Genomic DNA, 19,238 nt, shown 5'->3' on the forward strand with positions numbered 1-19,238 from the left:
GTGGCCGCAGAAGAAGAAATGAAGAAGAAAATGAATGTATCTCTGTCTTGTCTCCAGATGAACATCATTGCTGGAGGCTTCTATGACGGCCTGATGCTCTACACCCACGCTCTGAACGAGAGCATGTCCGCGTCCGGCGGTCGACCTCCGGGCAAAGTGGTCACCAAGAGGATGTGGAATCGAACCTTCCAAGGTCAGTGCATTTAAAAAAAAAAAAAAGACGTTCACCCGTGGATCTGAGGTCTCTGGTGAACCTTGACCCTCAGACCGACCGGACTCTCTCTCTCCGTCTCATTGTGTTACACTTCCCTCGCCTGCGGAGCCTTATCGTACAGCTCATATCTGTAAACGCTGCGCCCGCCGCTACACCAGTGCCAGTTCCCTTTAGCAACCTTTTAAGAATGTACAGTATGTTCTGTTCTGATATCAGCTCGGGGCAGGAAATCAAAACTCATTTGTCTGCAGCCGTTTAAAAAAAACAACCCACAGACTTACTTATTAACCCCCGAGCGATTGCCAGCTGGACGGGACTCGATCGGGGTCCACGATGTGTAAACTTGTACGTTCGCTCTTCAACCACCTCCGTCCTTCAGCTCCTTTTAGACCTGAACCTCAGTGAAACACGCAGTCAGGGACTCTGACGTCCAGTTGACGGTGGCTGGTGAGTGTCGAAGAGACTGTTCCCGGGAACTGGAGTATTCATGATGGACACCAGGACGTCCCGGTGGCCGTTGACCCTGTGACTCTGAGCGCAGGAACAGTCTGGACATCTGTTTGCCGATCCGAGAGTCGTTGGAGCTGAATCATCTCAGCTCAGCTTCATTAATAATCTTCCATCATTGCTGAACCATTTGGCTGCCGTGCCTCAGCTGCTCGCTCGGCGGTCTGTGTCTCGTTACTCTGAAGGGTTTTCTGCGGCGAATATTCATGCATCATTCTTACCTCAGAACGTATCGGTTTATCTTTACGAGCGCCGCCGCCTGACGAGAGCGTCATCCATCAGACTCAGGAAAACACAAACCAGACGACATCAACGCTTCTTTAAAGCCTCACTTCTGAAAGCCGCTCTGGCCTCGACTTTAGTGTTATTCCAAAAAATCACTTACACCAGTTTGTTTGACCTTTACTGTAGATAAGAGGAGGAAGATGTGGGAGGAGGAGTCAGGCAACATGTCGTCGTGTCCTCATCGGCTGCTGTGACGCTCCATCCAGAACTTCACCACTGATCCATCAGTTTTTCATTGGAAAGTCTCTTCAACTACTTTAATATTAAAATGTTAATGACCTTTCTGTCTGAGCTGCACAACGTGAGAGAACAGGAAGTGTGTTCCCGTTGACCTGGACTGAGGTCAGAGGGCAGAGGTCAGAGGTGTGTTGGTTTCGGCTGAATGAACCTCAGCGGAGAACTGTCGGATGTGAGTTTGTGTCGTTCTGGATTAAACGTTCTGGAACATGGATCGAGAAAGAATTTGTGACATTCAGTTGTTCAGATGTTCAGTTGTTCAGTTGTTCAGATATTCAGTTGTTCAGTTGTTCAGATGTTCAGACGTTCAGTTGTTCAGATGTTCAGTTGCTCAGTTGTTCAGATGTTCAGTTGCTCAGTTGTTCAGTTGTTCAGATGTTCAGTTGTTCAGATGTTCAGTTGTTCAGTTGTTCAGTTGTTCAGTTGTTCAGATGTTCAGTTGTTCAGATGTTCAGTTGCTCAGTTGTTCAGTTGTTCAGTTGTTCAGATGTTCAGTTGTTCAGTTGTTCAGTTGTTCAGATGTTCAGTTGTTCAGATATTCAGTTGTTCAGTTGTTCAGTTGTTCAGTTGTTCAGATATTCAGTTGGTCAGATGTTCAGTTGTTCAGTTGTTCAGTTGTTCAGATGTTCAGTTGCTCAGTTGTTCAGTTGTTCAGTTGTTTAATTGTTCAGTTGTTCAGATGTTCAGTTGCTCAGTTGTTCAATTGTTCAGTTGCTCAGTTGCTCAGTTGTTCAGATGTTCAGTTGCTCAGTTGCTCAGTTGTTCAGATGTTCAGTTGCTCAGTTGTTCAGTTGTTCAATTGTTCAGTTGTTCAGATGTTCAGTTGCTCAGTTGTTCAATTGTTCAGTTGTTCAGTTGTTCAGATGTTCAGTTGCTCAGTTGCTCAGTTGTTCAGATGTTCAGTTGTTCAGTTGTTCAGATGTTCAGATGTTCAGTTGTTCAGATGTTCAGTTGCTCAGTTGCTCAGTTGTTCAGATGTTCAATTGTTCAGTTGTTCAGTTGTTCAGATGTTCAGTTGCTCAGTTGTTCAGATGTTCAGATGTTCAGATGTTCAATTGTTCAGTTGTTCAGTTGCTCAGTTGTTCAGATGTTCAGTTGCTCAGATGTTCAGTTGTTCAGTTGTTCAGTTGCTCAGTTGTTCAGATGTTCAGTTGCTCAGTTGTTCAGTTGTTCAGATGTTCAGTTGCTCAGTTGTTCAGTTGTTCAGATGTCCAGTTGCTCAGTTGTTCAGTTGCTCAGATGTTCAGTTGCTCAGTTATTCAGTTGCTCAGTTGCTCAGTTGTTCAGTTGTTCAGATGTCCAGTTGCTCAGTTGTTCAGTTGCTCAGTTGTTCAGTTGCTCAGTTGTTCAGATGTTCAGTTGCTCAGATGTTCAGTTGTTCAGTTGCTCAGTTGTTCAGATGTTCAGTTGCTCAGTTGTTCAGTTGTTCAGATGTTCAGTTGTTCAGATGTTCAGTTGCTCAGTTGTTCAGTTGTTCAGATGTTCAATTGTTCAGTTGTTCAGTTGTTCAGATGTTCAGTTGCTCAGATGTTCAGTTGTTCAGTTGCTCAGTTGTTCAGATGTTCAGTTGCTCAGTTGCTCAGATGTTCAGTTGTTCAGTTGCTCAGTTGTTCAGATGTTCAGTTGCTCAGTTGTTCAGTTGTTCAGATGTTCAGTTGTTCAGATGTTCAGTTGCTCAGTTGTTCAGTTGTTCAGATGTTCAATTGTTCAGTTGTTCAGTTGTTCAGATGTTCAGTTGCTCAGATGTTCAGTTGTTCAGTTGCTCAGTTGTTCAGATGTTCAGTTGCTCAGTTGTTCAGTTGCTCAGATGTTCAGTTGCTCAGTTGTTCTTGTCGGTGATGGAGGTTTGTGTGCGTCAGAGGTGAGTTCAGCGTCGTCACTATACTCCACCGACTTCCTCTGCTGTAACTCCTCCAGAACTCACAAACCGCAGGGCTGATGGACGAGCGAGGCAGACAGACTCTCCCTCTCTCTCTCTCCCTCCCACTGTCTCTCTGTCAGGTCCGACTCGTTTCACACTTGCCTCTCGGCCGATGACTCAGACCTGATGGATCTGCCTCGGAGGTTTTGTTTCTGCGTCGCTCTGTTCAGGCTTCACTGTTTGTGCTTGGTGGCTTGTTTAGAAAGGTCACTGGGTCAGGGGTCATCAGGGTCACAGTGAACCTTTTTTTTTTTTTTTACCTTTGCCTTACCTTTGGTTCTCTGCTGTGGAACCTGGTGGGGTGACCTCAGGGTCAGACGTCTTCACGCAGTTTATTTGTCCTGCTCTCCATTTCTTTCTGTCCCTCTTCAGTCCGTCCTCCATCAGTGTCTCTGTCTGTCGTCGCGCTCTGACCTCGGGTCACAGAGAAACCTTCAGTTTGTTTCACTCTCTGAAAACAGAGCTCCAGTGGGCGGAGCCTGACTGCCCGCGGGGAGCTACGATCTGACCATTCTTCTTTTAAAACAACAACATGGTTGTTAGTTCATTACGTGCGGTGCAAAACGTGTTGATACCACATGGAGGTGGTTAGGTAGGTAGATGAGGAAGTGGGTAGGTAGATAGATGAGGAAGTGGGTAGGTAGATGAGGAAGTGGGTAGGTAGATAGATGAGGAAGTGGGTAGGTAGATGAGGAAGTGGGTAGGTAGATAGATGAGGAAGTGGGTAGGTAGATGAGGAAGTGGGTAGGTAGATAGATGAGGAAGTGGGTAGGTAGATGAGGAAGTGGGTAGGTAGATAGATGAGGAAGTGGGTAGGTAGATGAGGAAGTGGGTAGGTAGATAGATGAGGAAGTGGGTAGGTAGATGAGGAAGTGGGTAGGTAGATAGATGAGGAAGTGGGTAGGTAGATGAGGAAGTGGGTAGGTAGATAGATGAGGAAGTGGGTAGGTAGATGAGGAAGTGGGTAGGTAGATAGATGAGGAAGTGGGTAGGTAGATGAGGAAGTGGGTAGGTAGATAGATGAGGAAGTGGGTAGGTAGATGAGGAAGTGAGTAGGTAGATAGATGAGGAAGTGGGTAGGTAGATGAGGAAGTGGGTAGGTAGATAGATGAGGAAGTGGGTAGGTAGATGAGGAAGTGGGTAGGTAGATAGATGAGGAAGTGGGTAGGTAGATGAGGAAGTGGGTAGGTAGATAGATGAGGAAGTGGGTAGGTAGATGAGGAAGTGGGTAGGTAGATAGATGAGGAAGTGGGTAGGTAGATGAGGAAGTGGGTAGGTAGATAGATGAGGAAGTGGGTAGGTAGATGAGGAAGTGGGTAGGTAGATAGATGAGGAAGTGGGTAGGTAGATGAGGAAGTGGGTAGGTAGATAGATGAGGAAGTGGGTAGGTAGATGAGGAAGTGGGTAGGTAGATAGATGAGGAAGTGGGTAGGTAGATGAGGAAGTGAGTAGGTAGATGAGGAAGTGGGTAGGTAATAGCGAGCTCGGACATTCCCAAAGTCTCTTGTCTTGTTGTCAAAGCTAAAAACTGTCCCCGCACACACACACACACACACACACACACACACACACACACACACACACACACACACACACACACACACACACACACACACACTCACACACACACACACACACACACACACACACACACACACACACACACACACACACACACACACACACACACACACACACACACACACACTCACACACACACACACACACACACACACACACACACACACACACACACACACACACAGCAGTTTGTCGATGAAAGATTGTCCACTGCGACATCATCCAGCGACACGAGGTGTGTGAGGTCACAGGTCTGGTTTATGACTTTATAATGTGAACAGTGCAGTAAAGTCCTGAGAGTGTGTGATAAGATGTGAACTCTGTGAACTGAGGAGGAGGAGGAGGCTACACCAATCAGGATTCCTTCTCATTCCATGTTCCATGTGATCAGTTGAAGACGGAGCTCGACTCGTATCCGACACCAGGTCAACGCTTCATTTTCATCGTGTTCTTCCATCTTCCCTCATCGCCACCACCTTGTCTATGTCTCCTCATCCTTCTCCTCTTGTTATTGAAACAGACCTGATCTCTCCTCCCTCCCTCCCCGTCCCAGTGTCAGGAGCCCCTGTAAGGTGGCGCAGGAGACCCCTAAAATAGCCTGGAAATCTAATCGCGTGAAACCAGAGCCTCTCGTTCAGCTGCGGCTCTCGTCCTTGATCGTCCTCCAACCTGCTGTCTGTCTGTCTGTCTCTTCTTCCCGCCTGTCTGTCTCCTCTGCCCGTCTGTCTGTCTGTCTGTCTCTTCCTCCCGTCTGTCTGTCTCCTCTGTCTGTCTGTCTGTCTGCCTGTCTCCTCTGCCCGTCTGTCTGTCTGTCTGTCTCTTCCTCCCATCTGTCTGTCTGTCTGCCCGTCTGTCTGTCTCCTCTGCCCGCCTGTCTGTCTCCTCTGCCTGTTCCCATACTGCAGCCAGACACCAGGGGGCGATCAGGATGATTTGGCGTCATGTCGTCCATCTTGATTTACAGTCTGTGATGTTGCCGCTCACTGAACGATGCTTCACCTTTTCTAAAATGGCGAGGAGCTCTCTCTTTTTTTCTGAAACAGTAATAAATACAAATTGACCTTTAATCGGAGCCAGAAATCACATTTATTTCAAAGTTTGAAAGGGAAGCACATGTGTCTGTTCTCTCGGTCACGATGTGAATCTCATGATATTTAAACCATGTGCTGGAGTTCGTGTCGTCCCCTCCCCGAGCGTTCCTCTGGCCGTTTCCAGGATCGCTGCCAGTTTTTTCAGTCGTGCCGGAAACTCATCCCGTCTGAGAGCTGCTTCTTCTTCACAGACGGTTTTGTCGTTGGGCCTGAAACGGAGGAAGCTTTGTTCTCTCAGCGGCATCGAGCTCCTGCCGGCTGAGATGACAGCAGAGACCAGAGGGGTTCTGACTGGACTTTGTGTGTCCTGCTGGCTGCCGTAGATTAGCCTCGTCTCTGGAGGTTTGGCTTCTCTACGTATTCACGCCTCCCGTCGCTCCGCGTCGATGTTGCGATTACAGATCACAGACGCTGCTGTAATGAGCAGGAACCCGGGATGAGGTGATACTGGTTACCAGGCAACAGGTTCCAGCTGTCAGGACGGAAATCAATCAATCAATCAATGAATCCTGTACCTGTTCAGTTTGTCAGAGAAACCAACAGACTCTGTTTGCAAAATGAATAACGTGGAATCAAAGTTCGTTCTTGAAAAAGAAACAGATGAAAAAAAAAATAAAAATGTAAAACCAGTAACAACACCAGGGGGCAACACAGACGATTTGGCCTCACTTATGGAAGCCGTCACGTCGTCATCATTATTTTACCGTCTGTGTCATTGCCTCAGTTAATCGTTGACATGGTGCAGATCCTCTGTGCTGCGCCCTAGAGGCCTCCTCCGGTAACACGTCTAGGCAGCACTGCGACAGAATGAAATCTGACTCGTGTTCGTATGTGTTTGAACACATTGTGGTGGAACAGTGACTCCTCTCTTTTTGCTTCTTTCTCCTAATTCCAATTCAAAAATGCCACATTTCCTTTTTCCTAATGAAATCTAATATTTCAGCTGATCGTGCGATGCCTCATCCACACGGGAACTGAGTCTCATTCAGGCTTATTAATACTTAATAGAGGGCGAGAGGCCGCAATGTGTGTGTGTATATAAATATATATATATATATATGAGAAGACACAATAAGTGTGTGAGAAAGAAGGAAAAGGAATGAATGAGCACTAAAGGGAGTAATCAGATTTCTCCAGAGATAATGTCCATGACAGATGGGAGCTGACGGGAGGAGGGAGGCGGGCGGACTGATGGAACCATGAATAGCAGCGAGAGTGAGATCAGATTACAGCTTCCTCCCTCTCTGACGTTTCCGCTCCATTAACTAATGGACGGACACTTCTCTGTTGCAGGTTTAAACGGCGTCCTCGCGGGGACAGACGGCGGTCGCCGGGTGCTGCGTTTGTGCACCAGGAGCAAACGACCTGCCGCTTTTGGGTTTGAGCGACAGGAGCGTCCCCCTGGGCCTCGTGAATCATGATCTTTGTCTTTCAGGAGCAAAAAGAAAGAAAAGAGGAAGAAGCGTTTGTGTCCTTGGGTTTTGAAAGCTCCGCATCTAAAAGCTGCTGCTCGGGCAGGACGTGAAGATGCATTAATACTCGGGTTTGAAATAGAAATATGACAGAATGAACTAGAGCTGCAACAGTTAATCGATTAATAATCGACTACTAAATCAATCGCCAACTATTTGGATAATCAATTAATCGATTCAAGTATTTTTTTATGAAGAAATGTTCTGATTTCAGGTTCTTACGCGTGAATATGTTCTGGTTTCTTTGCTCCTCTGTGACAGTGAACTGAAGATCTTTGGTGTGCGGACGAAACAAAACATCATCTTGTGGATTTGGGAAACACGATCGATATAGTCGACAGATTAATCGATGATGAGAATAATCGTTAATTGCAACCCTAGAATGAACAAATGAATTAAGAATACAACAAAAACTACAGCACGGAAAGAAAAAAACTAAACGTGAATGGAGGGACGTATACGGACGTATACACTTGAATGTAATATAATTAATACAAGACTTTATTTTAGCGGGGTTTTCAAATGTTGATTTACAAACTTCACTTTTAAGAGCTCAAATGTTCTTTTGACCCTAACGTGACCCACAGAGGCAGAGATCAGAGATTCAGATGAAGGATTTATTTCTGCTGCTGTCATAAACACACACACACACACACACACACACACACACACACACACACACACACACACACACACACACACACACACACACACACACACACACACACACACACACACACACACACACACACACACACACACACACACACACACACACACACACCATCATTCCTGGAAAGCCATGCATCACTTACCAGGAACACATAACATTATAACAGGTCAATGTCAACAGCGCCGTCACGTACATACGTGTGTGTGTGTGTGTGTGTGTGTGTGTGTGTGTATGACAGCAGCAGAAATAACATTTCAGCACCAGGACGACGCCATCGTCCAATCAGCAGGTTACACGCTCATGACATATTCAGCGGACTGATATTTATGTATGTGTGTGTGTGTGTGTGTGTGTGTGTGTGTGAGGTTTGGAGCAGCCTGACTGGTTGTGAGGACGGTGGCTGTTGTTATTGTCTGAACTCTGTTGAGACACAAGTTTCATTTTCTTCTACAAACGTCTTGTTTACTTTCATTTGATGTTGTTCCTGTTAGATTTATTTCATCTGCTGGTCCCTCTGCTCTCTCTTTCTCTTTCTCTCTGTTTCCATGGAGATCAGTCATCAGGGTCTGTGCAGCCACACACACACACACACACACACACACACACACACACACACACACACACACACACACACACACACACACACACACACACACGCCTGCTAACTGTTGATTGGCTGTAATTAACTCCCTGATCTATATTTTCATTTTTCCAACCAAGAGGCAGTGACATGGTGCAACCACGTCTCCTGTCAGTCACCAGACGTTTAACGAGGTCCAGAACAAACTGTGTCGGTTCTGGTTCTGGTGTGTAAACTGTCAGTGAACAACACCTCCGTCTGTGTGTTTGTGCTGCTCAGGTGTGACGGGCCTCGTCCACCTGGACGAGAACGGAGACCGAGAGACGGACTTCGCTCTGTGGGACATGGTCGACGCCAACACCAGCACCTTCCAGGTGAACAGACAGACAGACAGACAGACAGACAGGCAGACAGACAGGCAGACAGATAGACACACACACACACACACACACACACACACACACACACACACACACACACACACACACACACACACACACACACACACACACACACACACACACACACACACACACACACACAGACAGACAGACAGACAGACAGACAGACAGACAGGCACAGACAGACAGACAGACAGACAGACCGACACAGACAGATAGACACACACACACACACACACACACACACACACACACACACACACACACACACACACACACACACACACACACACACACACACACACACACACACACACACACACACACACACACACAGACAGACAGACAGACAGACAGACAGACAGACAGACAGACAGACAGACAGGCACAGACAGACAGACAGACAGGCACAGACAGACAGACAGACAGACACATTGTGTTTTTTAAGATGTCCGAACGGTCAAAGACATTTTTTGGGGGCCTGACTAAACAGTCAGTTGGTTAATTATGACACATTATATAAAAAATATCTCAAAGACGAGAGGAATGCGAGGAGGGAGATCGTGAGCGCGCTTCCTACGGCGACGACGACTCTCGTCTGTATTCATGTGGACGATTCCTTCAGTACAAATAAATAAAGAAAATAATAAGTGAACAAAGTCAATAAAACAGGGATTCAAACCCCCAGTCTCCTGGACTAAAACATTTTAATAAATGAGACAGACATGACGTGTGCGTCTAAAAGAAACTGATCTGGTCTCTGCAGATGATCTCATACCTTAGTTTGTTTGTTATTGCAGATAGTTTTGGTGTACAACAGTTCCGAGGAGCAGCTGACGGTCATACCTGGGACCACGCTCCACTGGCCGGGCGGAGCTCGTCCCCCCGACGTTCCCGTCTGCGGCTTCAAGAATGAAAACCCCGTCTGCGTCGCGAGTCAGTGACGCGAGAGGCCTCGAGTTTCCTCTCACTTCTGTCGTGTGTTGAGTATAAAATTCATGTCAGAGGTTTTCTCATCCGTTCCTTCTTCTTCTCCTGTGCGTCAGAAACGATCACGATCCACCAGATGGTTTCCATCGTGCTCTTCTTCATCTTCACCATGACGCTCACCGTCACCGTCTTCGTCTACAGGTCAGAGCGCCGGCGTCTGCCGCCACTAGGGGGCGTCACTGTTACCGCTAGGACAGGAAAAGACCAAAAGAGTCCGTTGACCTGGTGAAGCAAGCAGTGAGGGATGATGGGAGTTGTAGTCGTCCACTCATAATCTCTCTCCCCCCGCAGGAGGATGAAACTGGAGAAGGAGCTCGTGGCTCAGCTCTGGAGAATCAGCTGGGACGACATTCAGATGAGCAACATGGACAAAGTTCTGCGCAGCGGCAGCAGGATCACACTGTCACTGGTCAGCACGCACGCACACGCACACACACGCAGCTTGTGATGACCTTTTTCTGTTTCTGATCTTTTGGCTCAAATTCAGGTGTAAATGGGTTATGAGTTTGTGAAGTGAAATGAAAAATATAAAGTTTGTAAAAACAAATCTGCATGACGATTTCATGTCTGATGCTGCGTGTGTGTGTGTGCGTGTGTGTGTGTGTGCTTGTGCGCGTGTGTGTGTGCTTGTGCGCGTGTGTGTGTGCTTGTGCGCGTGTGTGTGTCTCCAGAGAGGATCGAACTACGGCTCCCTGATGACAGCAGATGGAAACATGCAGGTGTTCGCAAAGACCGGTTACTACAAGGTCAGAGGTCGCCTTATGTTTCCCGTACGATGAGTCAGAATAAATCTGTCTGTCTCTCTGTCTCACTGCTCTCGTTTTTTTATTTTCTTCTTACGCGTTGTTTAAGACAAGCGGTCCGAAAATATTTGTTTTGGTAAAAAAATGTTTTTATATATATATTAAAAATAATGTGCAAGATTTTTATTTGTAAACAATATTTGTGGCTATAGAAACAATTGTATTGTATAAAACTTTGAGCATATGGATCATTTTTCTTTTTTTACTTGTGTAAAGCTCCTGATTTTAGCACAAATCGTTTAACGTTGCTGCACATGGGGGAATATGACAAAGTATATTTAATGTATGTGGCTTTGATTTATGTTTTGTAATTTATCTTGAGTTATGACGCGGTGATTCTCCTCGTTGTTTCCAGGGAAACATCATCGCCATCAAATACACCAACAGGAAGCGAGTGGAGCTGAACAGGGAAGTTCTGTTTGAGCTGAAACACGTGAGTCACATGATCATAATAAAACATGATATTTATATAATGTACTATATTTAACAATCAGAATGAAACATAATGTGTTTCATAATGTGAAAGTGATTTGTGACTCTTCAGCTCCACCCTCTGGACAAAGTGGACACTTCACTCTTCTAGGTGAATCAACTCGTTTGTTTCCGTGTGTTTGTAGATGCGCGACGTCCAGAACGAACATCTGACTCGTTTCATCGGAGCTTCTGTCGACCCCCCGAACATCTGCATCATCACAGAGTACTGCCCCCGAGGCAGCCTGCAGGTACCTGTCTGTCTGTACCCGTCTGTCTGTCTGCAGGTACCTATCTGTCTGTACCCGTCTGTATGTCTGCAGGTACCTGTCTGTCTGTACCCGTCTGTCTGTCTGCAGGTACCGGTCTGTCTGTACCCGTCTGTATGTCTGCAGGTACCTGTCTGTCTGTACCCGTCTGTCTGTCTGCAGGTACCTGTCTGTCTGTCTGTCTATCTGCAGGTACCTGTCTGTCTGTACCCGTCTGTATGTCTGCAGGTACCTGTCTGTCTGTACCCGTCTGTATGTCTGCAAGTACCTGTCTGTCTGTACCCGTCTGTCTGTCTGCAGGTACCTGTCTGTCTGTCTGTATGTCTGCAGGTACCTGTCTGTCTGTCTGTCTGAAGGTACCTGTCTGTCTGTCTGTCTGTCTGCAGGTACCTGTCTGTCTGTATCCGTCTGTCTGTATCCGTCTGTCTGTCTGCAGGTACCTGTCTGTCTGTACCCGTCTGTCTGTCTGCAGGTACCTGTCTGTCTGTCTGTCTGCAGGTACCTGTCTGTCTGTATCCGTCTGTCTGTCTGCAGGTACCTTTCTGTCTGTCTGTCTGCAGGTACCTGTCTGTCTGTACCCGTCTGTCTGTCTGCAGGTACCTGTCTGTCTGTACCCGTCTGTCTGTCTGTCTGCAGGTACCTGTCTGTCTGTCTCTACCTGTTTGTCTGCAGGTAAAACTGTCTGTCTGTCTCTACCTGTCCGCCTGCAGGTGCCTGTCTGTCTATAGGTCCAACTGTCTGTCTCTCTCTACCCGTCTCTCTCTTGTGTCTTCAGGACATCCTGGAGAACGACAGCATCACTCTGGACTGGATGTTCAAATATTCTCTCATCAATGACATCGTGAAGGTACGTGGCACTTTTCACCTTCCATACGTGTCTCTCTCTCTCTCCTCTCCTCTCCTAGTCATCAGGTGTGTGTGTGTGTGTGTGTGTGTGTGTGTGTGTCTCTCTCTCTACCCGTCTCTCTCTCAGGGCATGGTCTTCCTCCACAACAGCGTTATCCTCTCTCACGGTAAACTCAAGTCGTCCAACTGCGTCGTGGACAATCGCTTTGTCCTGAAGATCACCGACTACGGTCTGTCCAGCTTCCGCTTCGACGGCGACTCTTGGACCGACGCTCACGCCTACTACGCCCGTGAGTCTCTGCCTCCGTCGGGTCATCCGTAGAATCTGGTCCATTTCAAACTAAACATGTTTGAATGAGTCATTTCCTGGATGTCTGTTCTGCAGAGCGACTGTGGATGTCTCCGGAGCTGCTCAGGTCGGAGGCTCCGCCCCCTCAGGGAACACAGAAAGGAGACGTCTACAGCTTCGGCATCATCCTCCAGGAGGTGGCGCTGCGCCGAGGAGCCTTCTTCCTGGACGGAGACCCGCTCAGCGCCAAAGGTAAAAAACGTTTTACCATCTGAACCTTTGGTTTGAGAAGATTCTCCGTCTCTTGCGAACGGCGAGGAGACGGTTCCTGACGCCGACGCAACGTTTTGATCCGCTCGATTTCGTTGATCCTGACCCCCCCTGCAGAGATCGTGGACCGGGTGGTTCTGGGCGAGTGGCCCTGTCTGAGGCCGAGCGTCGACCCGCAGAGTCACAGTCCGGAGCTGGGTCAGCTGATGCAGCGCTGCTGGGCTGAGGAGCCGACGGAGAGGCCGGAGTTCAGCCACATCCAGCTGCTGCTGCGCAAACAGAACAAGTGAGGATGGGCTTAGTGACATCACTGAAACATGCCGGGGTTTTGTTGTAGAAAGTCATCTATGACATATTTTACTATATAATGTGTCGTAATTAACCGACTGATTGTTGAGCCAGGGCCCAAAAAAATGTCTTTGACCCTTCGGACATCTTAAAAAACACAATTGTGGTGGCATGTGTGTGTGTGTGTGTGTGTGTGTGTGTGTGTGTGTGTGTGTGTGTGTGTGTGTGTGTAGGGAGTCAAGGACCAACATCCTGGACAACCTGTTGTCCCGGATGGAGCAGTACGCCAACAACCTTGAGGAGCTGGTGGAGGAAAGAACTCAGGCCTATCACGAAGAAAAGCGCAAAGCCGAGGCTCTACTGTACCAGATACTACCACAGTCAGTACTACAGTACTACACACACACACACTACTGTACCAGATACTACCACAGTCAGTACTACAGTACTACACACACACACACTACTGTACCAGATACTACCACAGTCAGTACTACAGTACTACACACACACACACACTACTGTACCAGATACTACCACAGTCAGTACTACAGTACTACACACACACACACACTACTGTACCAGATACTACCACAGTCAGTACTACAGTACTACACACACACACACACTACTGTACCAGATACTACCACAGTCAGTACTACAGTACTACACACACACACACACTACTGTACCAGATACTACCACAGTCAGTACTACACACTACTATACCAGATACTACCACAGTCAGTACTACACACTACTGTACCAGATACTACCAATGTCAGTACTACGCATACACTACTGTACCAGATACTGTGTTGTTTTACTATTTTTTTTATTTCAAACACATATGATATGTAGATATATTTGTCTAGAAGTTTCTCTACCTGTTTGTCTCTCTACTTGTCTCACCCTCCTCTCAGTTCAGTAGCAGAACAGTTGAAACGTGGTGAGACGGTTCAGGCCGAAGCCTTCGACTCCGTCACCATCTACTTCAGCGACATCGTGGGCTTCACTGCCATTTCTGCAGAGAGCACGCCAATGGAGGTGAGCAGAGGCTTAGACATTGGTCTACTTGGTTTAGCGACGCCGGGAAGCTGATGTTCCCAGGGACGTTTCTCGTCTCCTTAGCGACACAGGGAACCTGATTGTGACGTTCCCCGTTTCCTTAGCGACACCTGGAACCTGATTGTGACGTTCCCCGTCTCCTTAGCGACACAGGGAACCTGATTGTGACATTCCCCGTCTCCTTAGCGACACCTGGAACCTGATTGTGACGTTCCCCGTCTCCTTAGCGACACCTGGAACCTGATTGTGACGTTCCCCGTCTCCTTAGCGACACCTGGAACCTGATTGTGACGTTCCCCGTCTCCTTAGCGACACCTGGAACCTGATTGTGACATTCCCTGTCTCCTTAGCGACACCTGGAACCTGATTGTGACGTTCCCCGTCTCCTTAGCGACACCTGGAACCTGATTGTGACGTTCCCTGTCTCCTTAGCGACACCTGGAACCTGATTGTGACGTTCCCCGTCTCCTTAGCGACACCTGGAACCTGATTGTGACGTTCCCCGTCTCCTTAGCGACACCTGGAACCTGATTGTGACGACGTTCCCCGTCTCCTTAGCGACACCTGGAACCTGATTGTGACGACGTTCCCCGTCTCCTTAGCGACACAGGGAACCTGATTGTGACGACGTTCCCCGTCTCCTTAGCGACACAGGGAACATGCTTGCTATGTTCTTCGTCTCTTTAGTAACATTGGGAACCTGATTGTGACGTTCATTGTCTCTTAAGCGACACAGGGAACCTGAGCTTTGAATTTACTAAATATCACGTAGGGTATTGTGGGAACTTGTCAGAGGAGTTTTTGTTTGGTCTCAGCACACTCGTAAGGTTCTCTGAGTAACAGTCCTATATCCGAGGGAAGGTCACACATGCGTAAGGAGTTTGGGAACATTTGATCTCAACAGTTCATTTTGTGCACCAATGGAAGTGTAAAATCTCTTTCTGTTTTGAGGAGCACTGACGCGCTGTGCCACACCTCAGTTCTGACCTTGGAACTCCCGTCTCTACAGGTGGTGACGCTGCTCAACGACCTCTACACATGTTTCGATGCCATCATCGACAACTTTGATGTTTACAAGGTAGGAAAAATTAACACTATTTTAAGTTCATTGTACTCAGCAGTGTAACAGTAGTTCGAGTAACCTGGACTTCATTGTTTTCTGCCAAAATAAGCATATTTTTCTAAATCGAGTGTTTGAAAGAAAATGTTGATGACAAAACATGAAATAAATAATAACGTATATTCTCACCTGGTGTTTGTTGGTCCGGTGGCGCCCTCAGGTGGAGACCATCGGCGACGCCTACATGGTGGTGTCCGGGCTGCCGGTCAGGAACGGGAAGCTGCACGGCCGAGAGATCGCCCGCATGGCGCTCGCCCTGCTGGACGCCGTCCGCACCTTCAGGATCCGCCACCGAGCAGAGCAGCAGCTGAGACTGAGGATCGGAATCCACAGCGGTGAGAAGGAACACGGGGAGAGTCTGCTGAGGGACTTCTAGTTTGACTTTTTTCCCACTTTTGTTTTGGACTTTGACGTTTGGGTCAGGATGAGGTTTTTTTGTTTTTTTTGAAACGTTATAGTCGTAATTCTGGGTTGGTTGGAATAAGATTAACATGACAAAACAATAAGCTCCGCCTTGTTTACGTCATAATGTAAACCTGTTTTCTGCGTGCGTGCGTGCGTGCGTGTGTAGGCCCAGTGTGTGCAGGAGTGGTAGGCCTGAAGATGCCACGATACTGTCTGTTCGGCGACACTGTCAACACGTCGTCACGGATGGAGTCCAGCGGCGAAGGTCAGTGCTCTAAAAAAGACAAAACACTGTTGTATGAACATACTCATATTACAATTGAACTCAAAAAGGTAAAAGTATCAAAACTAAAAGTCCTGGGTATTCACCGTCGCCTCTCAGACTGTATATATATCAACATATTATATCACTGTTACCATGTAGAGAGAATAAATAAATGTTGCAGCTGGTTGACACGGAGCGGATTTGATCCTTTCTAAACTGCTGTTAAAGTCATTGTTAACATATTTTCCAAACTGATCAGATATTAAACTACAACAGTCCGGTAAATAAAAATCAAGATATTTGTGTGTGAAATATAGAGGAACAGAATAAAGTTAATAAAGTAAAAAACCTGCATTCATAATAAACATAGCTCCTCTCTGTCGTCAATGGCCCAATTGTCAAATATGACTGTTCTGGAACCTTTTTATTTTTGTTAAATTTTGGGCAAACACCAAAACAAAAAAAATAGCAATGGGTTCAGCACAGAAATTAATCAGTGCATCATCGGCATAATGGCGATATTTGATGCAGATATAGATCTGCAATAAAACTCAAAGCCCCAGTGTGTAATTTTTCTGATTTTCTGGCGGCATCTGATGGTAAATTTGCAAAAACCGCAACCAACTGAGCGACCGACAGGGGACACTTTATGCCGGCGCTCCGCTGATTCCATTTCAGCATCTGAAAATTCAAAGGGAATGCGACGTATTCTGGAGCGTTTAGTTCAACAACCGTGCTCAACACGACATAGAAACATGGAGACTCACACGGAGGTCGGGTCCACCTCATGGAACTAAATTTAACTCATTCAGAGTTGATTATATATGAATAACTTCTTCTAAATATTATACACTGTAGCTTTAATTTAATTCTTTCTTGGTCCATGTTCCATTACTGGAAATCTGTTTAATCCTGCTGACACGAACGGACAGTGGTGACGTAAGAAACATCAGATTGAAAACAGCATCACACACGTGTGATAAAATGTCTTCAGTGTCCAATTTCAGGCTGAAGACGTTGAATGTCTGAACGTGTTCATTTCAGTTCCCCTGTGTTTCGTGCAGCGCTGAAGATCCACGTGTCGGCGGCGACTCGCGACGTCCTGCTGGAGTTCAACTGCTTCCAGCTGGAGCTGAGAGGAGACGTCGACGTCAAGGGCAAAGGCAAGATGACCACCTATTGGCTGCTGGGCGAGAGCGACGGCCAATGACCACAGACCCCCACGGACTAGAGGAGGAGACGAAGAACACGTCCGGTGGTCTCTTCATCCTGCAGATGATCGGACTCATCGCCTCCCAAGTCCACCTGGGTGGTTTCAGATTCCACAACGTGGGAGGAAGAGAGCAGCGGTACATTAGTATCTCCCGTCGGATGTGGACGGGAGATGGATCACGGAGGCTGAAACCTGCAGAACCAGATAGAACGGACTCTGAATGTTCTGTGGTCCAGGTCTTTTAATATGTTACACCTTTGCCATTTAAATTGAGTTTTAGGAAGAAAATCTGAATTTGTGTTTCTTCACAGCTGACTTGAATTCCCATGTCCAGAAACCACATTATTTAACATCTACTTTGGTTTTTCTTTTTTTTTTACTTTGGTCCATGGCCCATCTGCTAACATAAAGGGGGCGGGGCTTATGAGCTATACTGCAGCCAGACACCAGGGGCGATCAGGATGATTTGGCTTCACAGCACAACTTCCCCACCTCCAGCTCATGAGCCTCACCATGAACCTCTTGGGACTGATCCCAAGTAGTGAATGAGAAGAAATAAATAAAAATGAATTTATTTGTGTGCAGCTGTTCAGGAGTTATTTTGAGAATGGCCGTTTTTCTGTAAATGTACAAAATGTCCCTGTGATTTTAAAGGAGCAGTGCGTAGGATTTAGTGCCCTCTAGTGGGGAAGTTACAGATTTCTCTGGGTTTGTCACTTCCAGGCTACTGTATAAAAACATGGCGCACTCCCTGGACCTGCGGTCATGTCGATATGAGGGCTCTGTGAAATCAACTAACACAAAACTATTCTTTAGTTTCAGTTGATATTACCTCTTATTACAATGTTATTTCGACAGTAGATCCTCCCGCATTCTTCACACTGGACGTTTTAAAAGTTTTGTTTGAGTTACATTAGGGAACGGCACGTACTTGTTTCACACTCGGTACAACACTTGGTCTTCACGTCAACCAGGCTAAGTTCTTCCTCACAGAGGCGTGACAGCACAGGGAGCTGAGACCCTGTTTGCAGGCTGGACAGGCGGGGATCAAACCCGCGACCCCCAACACCCCGAAGCTGCAAACGGGACAAACGCACTGCAGCTGTTAAGCGGGAACAAAAAATATTTTCTTGGACTCGTCAGAGAATGGACGGATTCCTGAAGTGAAAAATGTAAACGTGTCTCAATGTACAAAATATCTGATATTTTTTATATATTGTGTCATTAAAGTGGACTAGACGAGGAAAGTTAGAGCCTCGTGTAGGAGAGCAGTCTCAGAATATTTTGGGAGAATTGTCTTGAACATAAGCATTTTGTATGTGAAGTGTTCACCTGTAACCTGCGACCATTTAAAGACTGTCAGCTTTGTGCCGTCAGTCGTTTTGGTAAAAATTAAAAATTTTGATGTTTGATATTTAGCTTAAGTTCCTGTGGGGGATTCTAAGGAAGAGAGTAAGTAAAAAAATGAGCGGGGAAGTTTTTATTTAACAATTTGAAATGTCAAGATTACATTTTGAATGTCTCTCACCATCAGCGTTGTGGTACCAGTTTTTTCCAGATTCAGACTGTCAGTAATAATGTCGCAACTTTCCAACATGGTTGATAGTGTTAGCTTAGCAAACTGGCTAACAAAACATCAACATGGGGTTGTTTTGGTTGATCCCAAAAATTGCTTCCTGGTCCCAAATTTCATTTGTTTATATCTTGTCTGAACTATTCAGTTATTAAACTAATAGATCATGTGACTCAATGTCACTTTGAAGGACCAAAAGCCTGGACCTGGCACAAATGTCAATCACACATTTCGACTTTATTCACGAAATGCAAGATACATTTATTTAAAAAAAAAAGTCCTATCATTTTTTTTTCTCATGCCTGGCCTAATAGTCTTCCGTAGCATTCAGAGAAGTGAAGCAGCTGTGTTTCTTTGCACCGACCTGTAGGGGCCTCAGTACAGTGCTGTGCTCAGTTGCTGGTTC

At 46.6% G+C, this 19,238-nt stretch overlaps 1 protein-coding gene and 1 long non-coding RNA gene across 3 annotated transcripts in view; one reads left to right on the forward strand and one right to left on the reverse strand.

Moving 5' to 3' along the window:
- The window catches only part of LOC118284651 (atrial natriuretic peptide receptor 1-like), a 36,962-nt gene extending 18,291 nt beyond the window's left edge, over nucleotides 1-18,671 (forward strand). Inside the window, exons 5-22 of one of the 2 annotated variants that reach the window (XM_035607536.2) lie at nucleotides 58-193; nucleotides 8,841-8,935; nucleotides 9,763-9,898; nucleotides 10,009-10,093; nucleotides 10,244-10,361; nucleotides 10,624-10,698; nucleotides 11,111-11,188; nucleotides 11,373-11,477; nucleotides 12,271-12,342; nucleotides 12,469-12,631; nucleotides 12,727-12,882; nucleotides 13,018-13,186; nucleotides 13,422-13,568; nucleotides 14,112-14,235; nucleotides 15,266-15,334; nucleotides 15,537-15,711; nucleotides 15,948-16,046; nucleotides 17,091-17,223. In XM_035607536.2, the coding sequence (XP_035463429.2) occupies nucleotides 58-193; nucleotides 8,841-8,935; nucleotides 9,763-9,898; nucleotides 10,009-10,093; nucleotides 10,244-10,361; nucleotides 10,624-10,698; nucleotides 11,111-11,188; nucleotides 11,373-11,477; nucleotides 12,271-12,342; nucleotides 12,469-12,631; nucleotides 12,727-12,882; nucleotides 13,018-13,186; nucleotides 13,422-13,568; nucleotides 14,112-14,235; nucleotides 15,266-15,334; nucleotides 15,537-15,711; nucleotides 15,948-16,046; nucleotides 17,091-17,116 (2,028 nt within the window). In that variant the 3' untranslated portion in view covers nucleotides 17,117-17,223. Of the gene's footprint in view, nucleotides 1-57; nucleotides 194-8,840; nucleotides 8,936-9,762; nucleotides 9,899-10,008; nucleotides 10,094-10,243; nucleotides 10,362-10,623; nucleotides 10,699-11,110; nucleotides 11,189-11,372; nucleotides 11,478-12,270; nucleotides 12,343-12,468; nucleotides 12,632-12,726; nucleotides 12,883-13,017; nucleotides 13,187-13,421; nucleotides 13,569-14,111; nucleotides 14,236-15,265; nucleotides 15,335-15,536; nucleotides 15,712-15,947; nucleotides 16,047-17,090 lie in introns of both variants that reach the window. The other variant, XM_035607535.2, reaches the window with a different exon arrangement.
- LOC118284703 lies at nucleotides 6,139-12,568 on the reverse strand. Its single transcript, XR_004784926.1, has 3 exons — nucleotides 12,454-12,568; nucleotides 9,809-10,140; nucleotides 6,139-6,308 (listed from the first exon to the last, which is right to left on the reverse strand). It is a non-coding gene; the product is annotated as an uncharacterized LOC118284703 (long non-coding RNA).
- Nucleotides 18,672-19,238: the final 567 nt, after the last annotated feature.

The sequence above is a fragment of the Scophthalmus maximus genome, chromosome 10 (assembly GCF_022379125.1).
Source record: "Scophthalmus maximus strain ysfricsl-2021 chromosome 10, ASM2237912v1, whole genome shotgun sequence".
NCBI lineage: Eukaryota > Metazoa > Chordata > Actinopteri > Pleuronectiformes > Scophthalmidae > Scophthalmus > Scophthalmus maximus.